Below are 9,050 nucleotides of genomic sequence, written 5' to 3'. Positions count from 1 at the left end.
GCAGAACCCTTGATATTTGAACCACATTCCAGCTATAAAAGAGACAGGAGCAGCATTTATTTATTAAAGAGACAAGAGCTCGTACTGCAAATTATGGCTCCAAAATCACAGAGATGGCCTCCTGTTCTTTCAAAGAGAGAGTGTGAGCTCAAGGAGAAGTTCAGAGAGAGGCTCGCAGGGGACATGGACAAGACAACCTTCCGAGTCTGCAGGGCAGAATCTCTTCTTCTAAAAGAAAAGAAGAAATTCTGCAAACCTCACTGGCCTCCAGTGCTTTCCTCTGTGGAACTTGAGGTAAGGATACAGTTCCTGAAAAGCCTGGAGCAAAAGTCTTCTCCGCAAGCCACACCATCCACCAGTCGGCAGTGGCCTCCAGAGCTGAAGGGCATGAAAGTGTCAGGTAAGATTTTTAAACTATGAATGAATGAATGAATGTAGAATAATGAATTCATATGAAAAGCAATAAATGTCTATAATATATTTTCTGTCTTTTACAGTTCCTCCTTGTGCATCTTTGGCTGTGCTTCCTCCTCCTCCTGCTGTGGTTGATGCAGCCCTTAAACGGGTGCCAAGGGCCACAGCCTGGAGAAGAAAGAAGAGGGCCGAAGAGGACAAGAAGGCCCTGATCCATGGCAAAGCCATTGCACGGCGAGCGGACCCAAAGGGATATCCCTGCAGACTGTGTGGACAGCCAAAGAGATTGGAGTTTGGACACAGTTTTTCCAAGGAAAAGTTTCTGTGCCACTTCTGCTGGAAAGACTGCTTCCCAATGGCTGTCTGAGCAGAAGAGGGTCGCAGCCGCAGACAATGTGAGAGATGTGCCTCGGACTGACTGCCTGGAGGTGGAAGAAGAAAGCGGAGTCGGTTGGCGCTTGGGCTGCCTCAAAAAGGACGAAGAAGGGCACACCGTTTACCTGCCGGCTGTGCCAGCAGCCCAAAACAAAGGATTATGGACACTCACGTTATGGTGGCAAATCCTTCTGCAGCACTTATGAGGGCAAAACGGTTGAACTTTGGCTGACAGAGCAACGGGCTCTTGCTTCTACCAAATAAATGGCTGTTTATCTTTGTTAATTTTGTACTGTGTGCTTTTAAATAGTTTCTGTTGTTTAAGTTTTCTGTTAAACAATTGTTTTTATCTTTTTATTAGTATTTTGTTAACATTTATATATATTTTGTTTGTGGTGTGAACTACTTAATAAATAAAACTGAAAACAAACAGACTGTGTTTGACTTAAAGATATTTTAAGGGTAGAATTGCTATTAAATGAATCAAGGTTCCCAAAAATGTGTATAACAATTTAATTACATTATAATCCAAATTAATAAATAGGGGCAAAAATGAGCAATACAAATAAAATAAATGGGTAAGACAATTTACATGACCTTTATGAAGGCAGATAAACATTCTATAATAAACAACAATAATCTAGGACTGTTTCATTAAAAGGCAAATAATAAGTATATAGAAACAGGATATTTATATATAAATCACACATAAACAAATAAATAACGTTTTAGAGTGAAGGATTTCCTTCATTTATTCACACATTTACAAATAAATAACTATTTACAGTGAATAAATATTCACACATTTACAAATAAATATGTACAGTGAATAAATATTCACACATTTACAAATAAATATGTACAGTGAATAAATATGTACAGTGAATAAATATTCACACATTTACAAATAAATATGTACAGTGAATAAATATTCACACATTTACAAATAAATCTGTACAGTGAATAAATATGTACAGTGAATAAATATTCACACATTTACAAATAAATATGTACAGTGAATAAATATGTACAGTGAATAAATATTCACACATTTACAAATAAATATGTACAGTGAATAAATATGTACAGTGAATAAATATTCACACATTTACAAACAAATATGTACAGTGAATAAATATGTACAGTGAATAAATATTCACACATTTACAAACAAATATGTACAGTGAATAAATATTCACACAGTTACAAATAAATATCTACAATTAAGGATTTCCATCATCTCTTCTCTCTTGCTGCAACTCTTCCACAGTCTTTCCCTCTGCTGTGGCACAGTAGAAAAAGCTGCCCACCCTGGTGTGCCCAAACTCTTTTTTTCTGGGCTGCCCACATTGACCGCACGTGTAGTCTTTACGTGGACTTTGCTGGGGACGGGGCAGCCCTTGCTCTTGAGCTAACTTCTCTGCTGCCTTCCTCCTCCTCCACAGAGTTGTTCTGCTCAAGGATGTTATTGAAGCTGCCGGAGGAGCAGAGGGAGCGGCTGCCAGAGGAGCAGAGGGACCGGCTGCCGGAGGAGCAGAGGGACCGGCTGCCGGAGGAGCAGAGGGACCGGCTGCCGGAGGAGCAGAGGGAGCGGCTGCCGGAGGAGCAGAGGGAGCGGCTGCCGGAGGAGCAGAGGGACCGGCTGCCGGAGGAGCAGAGGGAGCGGCTGCCGGAGGAGCAGAGGGAGCGGCTGCCGGAGGAGCAGAGGGAGCGGCTGCCGGAGGAACAGAGGGAGCTTCTGCTGGCAGTGTTGGTGCAGGGTGAGGAGGTCTTTGCCCACGTCGTGTGGCCTGACCTGACATGTCAGGGTTCTCAACAAAGGGGAAGGGTGGAAGTTCTGTCCCAGACTCAGTATGCAGTAACGCTTTCTGTTTGGCTGCTGGAAGCGGGGTGTGAGACACCATGCTGATCTGAGGTAAGGGCACACTCAGAGCCAGCACATCCACTTCCAGCTTCTTACAGTAGTTATTGTACCTATGTGAAATGGCACAATTAATAGGATGAAATTAATCTGGAGATTTGCACCACTACATTCTAAAATGACGTATTCAACTGGCTCTCAAAGAAATGACTTACCAGACAGAAAGCGTCCGCTGATTGATATCAAAGAGCTGAATCTTCGTTTTTCCCCTAAGTGTAGAGCAGTTCCCTACCAGCCTCCGTATGGCCTGGTAGTCATGCAGAATGGCAGCCCAGCGGTTCATAGAAACGCCCCACTTCACCTTCCCCGCTGGATGAATGGAGCAGAGCTCCAGACATACTGCCTCCACAATCCTACTAATATTGGGCCATTGCGCAGGGCCTGACCCCTGTCCCAGCACACACCTGTAAAATAAATTGAAAAGCTATATAGCATAAAAAGCGTACCACCTTTTACATTATCACAGCTGTTTAACTGATGTTTAGCTATCTAACAAATGTTTAACTAACCGCTTCAGGCTCTCCTTTCCAAGACAGGTTGAGGTTTTCGAGTGTGTGGCCTTGAACCTGCCTTGCAGAAGTCTGTCCTTGTGCCTCGACGGATAGGAAACCCCTTGCTTGTCACTGTCCGGCAGTCTGTCCCACAGCCGGACAATGTCAGCAGCTTCCCTATCTGAGACACAAGGCTTTTCCCTAAGCTCGACAAGGTACCTGGCCAGCTCCACCACTCGATCAAACCCTGGAGTGCCATCTGGTCCTCTGCACACCTACACGCAGGAAGAAGAACAGTTAGTATGGATGAAAATGCCCTCCAAGTGATGGCATGGTAAAGGATGCTTGCATGCATACCTCTTCATGGGGCTCCAGTGGCAGGTCCTGGGAGGACTGAGAGGGTGACGGTACATCCCGAGACAAGCATATTGCTTCCTTGGTGGACAGCAAAGAAAGATGAGAGATGGTGTGGTCCTGCTCCTCGACCTCATCCACAAATCCCTCATCTTCCACCTCCACCAAGTTGTCTGGGACTCCGTCTAGGGCATCTGGGTCCCTCCCAAATTCATCCCTAAACTCCCAGGACTGCTGCGAGCACAGGTACTCCACCCCGATGAGCTCGCCTGACAAAAAAAAAAATTCAATAGAAAACAAGGTTTTGAAACAGATGTCTGTGCATTACAAAGTAAACAACAAAGCATTGCATTATAGACACATACCTGTGTACTGTCTTGGCTTGGAGTAGTCTTGTACAAGACTGACACCAAGAACATCCTGACTGAGCTCATTGAGGCTGTGCTGGAGCGAGGCACCATAGCAGCGCAGCGATGATGGGGCCTCATGCCCGAAGGCAGCAGCAGCACGGTCCTCATTCCACCGCTCCAAACCCTCAAGCAGATAAGCCTGGAAATTTTCCAGGTTAGCGCTAGTTCCTGATTAAAAAAAGAAGTAAACTTTAAATAACTAATTTATAATTACCAAAGACATGAACGAATCATCACGAAAACACGCCTTGAGGTGGAATCTTACCGGGTATGAAGCGGTTGAGGTGGTTGTGGAAGGACTCCAGGGAAGTGGACCCCCGAGCGCAGCGGTAGACAGGAAGTGTGAGCCCTCCCTTTGTTATACTTCCTGTCTGGGTGTACAGCTGCACTCCAGGGGGTCCTGGATACAAGGAAGATGCCGCCTTTGGGTGCCCCAAATGACGTCCATCCTCTCCTGGTCCACCAAGGGGATGCCCATGGTTTCCCTGGCGTCCTTGAAGGCCACCAGCATCTGTCCGATCAGCTTCTCTGTCGCCTCCACACCACGTGTGCAGCGGCGACAGTGCTGCGCCAGCTGTCTGGAGGTGAGCCTGCTGGTTAGCTGCTCCTCTGTGAGGCCTGTGATGCCCTGCTGTTGCTCCAGCTCCCTCCTTTTGGCCTCCCTCAGCAGGGCCACATCTCCCTCGTCCCAGATGAAAATGCAGGCAGAGAGCTTTGCCATGAACAGACCGTAGAGCGGGTGGCTGTCAGTATGCAGACCCGTGGCAAAGCGCCGCATGAAGTGCCACACATCAAGACGCACCACCAGATCGCTCCAGCCGCTGAACATGGCACCGCTCTGCATGTGCCCACAGAAGAGCAGCAGTCTCTGTCCACGTAAAGGAGTGCGGGGGGAGCGACACCAGCTGCCTCGTACCTGCTCACCAGGCCTGTGGTCATGGGCAGCAGTCCCTGACCCTTATGTGAGGTGAGCACAGACATGAGGACCTGTCCGTGCTCATTGCCCACATTTGTGACCCAGGCTGCGGTCCCAGCTGCAGCTCCCGCCAGTTTTTTGACCACCTATTGTTGGAAGACAGAATAATTCAATGAGCTGCCTTACATGTACTAAGGATCAAATGTTAAATGTATTTAAAATAATCTGTGATTAATACGTTACCTTTTTTGTGGAGTCCATCTTCAGGATGGACCCAAAGACAGAGGTGACCCTGGCTTTGAGCTCACCATACCGGGCCCGGACATCCTCCGCGTGGACGTAGAGGAGCCACCTGGCGGTCGGTACAGGCGGCATGGGTGGTGGTGTGATGGGTCGCGTGGTGGTGCCCAGGAACCGCTTACACACAGAGAGGTATTGCAGGGACCTCTCCATCCAGTCCTCACTATGCTGTTCACATAGCTTGTGATATAACATAGAGGCACTGTTGCCGAGAGATCGCTCCCTCATCAACTTAGCCACATGCATATCACAAGAGAACCTGTTAAAACACACAGAAAAAACAAGTAAAAGTTTATTAAAGCCCGAGAGTAGAGGGACATTTTTATTGTTCAATGGGAATGGGCCTTTAACACAGCCTGAATAGAACCAAAACACCCTTTAAAAGGGCAAGATTAATGGGGATGGGCCATTTACACAACACGAATAGAACCAAAACACCCTTTAAAAGGGCAAGATTAATGGGGATGGGCCATTTACACAACACGAATAGAACCAAAACACCCTTTAAAAGGGCAAGATTAATGGGGATGGGCCATTTACACAACACGAATAGAACCAAAACACCCTTTAAAAGGGCAAGATTAATGGGGATGGGCCGTTTACACATCCTGAATTGAACCTTGACTGTCAGACACAGTGTCTTTTGAAAGAACTACAAAACTGAGATCATTTTTCTGTGTACAAATGTTGTTTTTAAATTTTAACAGTATTACAAAATTGTTATTTGAATAATTCTGTGATATTGTTGCAATTAAAGCCTAGTTAACGGTGTAACATTTCAGTACTTAATTGCACCTGCCTGTGCATATTTGCCTATAATAAGAAAAACATTTTCACGACTCACCGGTAAGTGAGGATAGCTGGGAACATCCTGCGGTGAGCCGGATCCAGCTGGTCCAGGATGTCGTATGACCATGCGGCCTGCTTCTTATGGCAGCGCTGACACTCCAGGTATTCTGTTGCCAGAAAATACCAGCCGTGTATATTCAGCACCCGCCTCACTGTCTTGTAGAGCCCACAAGATGTCAGTCGCTGACCGGACCGCCTGCAGTTTGGCAAGCTGCAGATCAGCTTGTAGGACCACATCCTGTAGGGCATCCACAAACACAGCGGCCAGGTGAAGAACATGTCTGGCGATGCTGGAGGCTGATGATACTGCAGACGTGGCTGGGGAGGGTACCACCACATCTGCAGGTTATCAGTCAGCACTGCCTTTCCACCCTGTTGTCGGAAGAGGGAGCGGCCGATCCACTGCGTGCTGTTCTTTAGGAAGGAGCGCTTCCAGGCCTGGGGAGAACAACCTAGACACACACATACACATATAGATTGATATGATAAAATTATACAATTTACATTTGTCAATATTTACTGATGAGACATAAAAGCACACTTGTGGTGTGGAAACTGTACCTCAGAAGCCGCTGACACCAGACTTTGAGGGGCCAAGCGAGGTGAGCTGGATCGGCGTGGAAGGTGGTGGAAGTACTGTAAATAACACATCCTTTTAACTTTATCATTAATTATTTTGTCATAATTGGCATAATTTTTTGTTTGAAGACGGTTATGGTTACACAACAATACGACATCATGTTAGTAAATGTATTTGTGATCATATACGGTCAGCTGAGCATGGATTTGTTTTTCACCACACAACACTCACCCTGTGTCTCCACCTCCATGGCTGAAGCTAGCAGATCATCATCTGTTGGCTCTGTGGGCGGAAAATGTATAATGTTATTCATATTTACATTAGAACGTGCATAGAATTACGGCAATAATTGATTTAAAAACTCACCGTGTTCTGTAGCTGGCTGGGAATGCCAGCTTTGGGTGGGAGGAGGAGAAGCCGGACGTGAAGGGCGCGGGACAACAGGCTGGGATGCAGTAGATGTTTCTTTTTCCCCTAAAGCCATGATGTTCTGCTGGTCCCTCCCCAGGATGTATTTCTTTAGGGCATCCATCTTGCTGCCTGCTTTGGTGTCCTGGCGCCTGATGAACCTCACGTAGCTGCATAGGAAACGTACACAATGAAATAATACAAATGATAATAAAATAAATACAAAACAGCATACAGTTAACAAGCAAGCATAGACATATATTACCTTTTCCTATCCCTGTCCGTAGCCTCATAGAGCTCCTGGTAGGTGCTCTTCTTGTGCATCCCAAAGCCCACCAGACAGTCACCCTCACAGCCAGGTAAGGTGCCCTCTCTCTGCCTGCGCACTTTGATGGCTTCTGCAAGCATCTTGAATGAGCAGGCATACTGGAGAAAGGCATCCTTGTTGACCATGAGGGCACCTCTGTCCTGTCTGCCAGCCTCGCGCTCCCACTGATGCCCAGACAGGACCATGATGGAGTAACCAAGGTCGTTTTCCAGCATCCATTTGAAGGTTTTCCCCCTGTATTGACCAAACTGCATGGCGCTTTGACTTGCCAGCAGCAGGTCATCAAAGGGATCCCCTCCACCTCGGATAACCCTGACCTTGGCCTCCCCAGCACAGCCTCAGGCTCTTTAGGCACAAAGGGCACTCCTTTGGACACCTGAGAAAGATGGAGTTTCTCCACAGTGAGTGCCCCCTGAGATGCCCTCAGCACCAGCTCTCCAGCCTCCAAACGCAGGTTGGGTTTGCTTTCCATCCTGCAACAGTAAAGCAATGCACCTGATGTTATGATAAACAATGCACTGAAAAACCCAGACACAAAATAAATATTTATGGAAAATGTACATTATTAATTGGCATACACAAAATAAAAATTTAGCTGATCCATCAGATTTTCTCAAATCAAAGGATTCTTTTATACTTGTTAAAATAGTTTTTAAACGAATTAAATTTTCTTTTAATAGTTTGTTGATTATTCGCAGAAGAAAACGGACATTGAGTAAAGGGTCAAACGAACGGATCAGCATTCTCCATGCATTACACATATTTCAAAAATAAACAATAATAAAAATAACTAAGCGAAGTCCATAAAAATCATGAATGAATCAGTACTTTTAATACTGAAATCTGTTTTAGGCGGGACAAGCGTCCTCTCAACTTACTGAACGGATCAGTTTTACCCCCATTATTTCTCCCACCGCCTCTACATGCATTACACATCTGAAACGCTTATATTATGCATATTTTAAAGACAAGACAGAAAGGGATAAAATATGTTTACTTACGTGATCCGCTAAAGTGCAAACGAAATAAAAAATCAGAGCAAAAATGCAGAAATGAATTGCAAAAATGCAGAGTTATTTTTCTTGTTTTCGTTTTTAAAAAAACGGTTTGTTGTCGTTGTTTTTTTTTTCTTTTTTACTAATTTGAACAGCAAAAACAGCTTATTGTGTCTCGGGGTCGTGGTTGTCTCTGGGGATTGCGCTGGCGAGACCTCAAGCCAATGGTAGACGATGCGTCCTCTCGGCCAATGGGAGAGACGCGCTCCCCTGAAAGATATCGTCGGCCGTCCACAGCTATGATCCTGCCCAATCTTCTCTGTGCAGAACCCTTGATATTTGAACCACATTCCAGCTATAAAAGAGACAGGAGCAGCATTTATTTATTAAAGAGACAAGAGCTCGTACTGCAAATTATGGCTCCAAAATCACAGAGATGGCCTCCTGTTCTTTCAAAGAGAGAGTGTGAGCGCAAGGAGAAGTTCAGAGAGAGGCTCGCAGGGGACATGGACAAGACAACCTTCCGAGTCTGCAGGGCAGAATCTCTTCTTCTAAAAGAAAAGAATAAATTCTGCAAACCTCACTGGCCTCCAGTGCTTTCCTCTGTGGAACTTGAGGTAAGGATACAGTTCCTGAAAAGCCTGGAGCAAAAGTCTTCTCCATAAGCCACACCATCCACCAGTCGGCAGTGGCCTCCAGAGCTGAAGGG

The 9,050-nt window shown here is 45.8% G+C and overlaps 1 protein-coding gene across 1 annotated transcript; it reads right to left on the bottom strand.

Moving 5' to 3' along the window:
* Positions 1-1,763: 1,763 nt before the first annotated feature.
* Positions 1,764-9,020, bottom strand: LOC127623061 (uncharacterized). Its single transcript, XM_052097260.1, has 14 exons — positions 8,921-9,020; positions 7,284-8,696; positions 6,977-7,188; positions 6,842-6,892; positions 6,610-6,666; positions 6,026-6,482; positions 5,125-5,440; positions 4,890-5,027; positions 4,231-4,708; positions 3,921-4,133; positions 3,559-3,824; positions 3,220-3,476; positions 2,866-3,114; positions 1,764-2,763 (listed from the first exon to the last, which is right to left on the bottom strand). Exons 2-14 carry the CDS (start codon positions 7,598-7,600, stop codon positions 2,013-2,015), a joined length of 3,762 nt encoding a protein of 1,253 aa, XP_051953220.1. The 5' UTR covers positions 7,601-8,696; positions 8,921-9,020; the 3' UTR covers positions 1,764-2,012.
* Between the last annotated feature and the right edge of the window lie 30 nt (positions 9,021-9,050).

This window comes from Xyrauchen texanus, chromosome 29 (genome assembly GCF_025860055.1).
Source record: "Xyrauchen texanus isolate HMW12.3.18 chromosome 29, RBS_HiC_50CHRs, whole genome shotgun sequence".
Lineage (NCBI taxonomy): Eukaryota > Metazoa > Chordata > Actinopteri > Cypriniformes > Catostomidae > Xyrauchen > Xyrauchen texanus.
The sequence above is the reverse complement of the archived record's forward strand: the minus strand, read 5'-3'. Positions and strand labels throughout refer to the sequence as shown.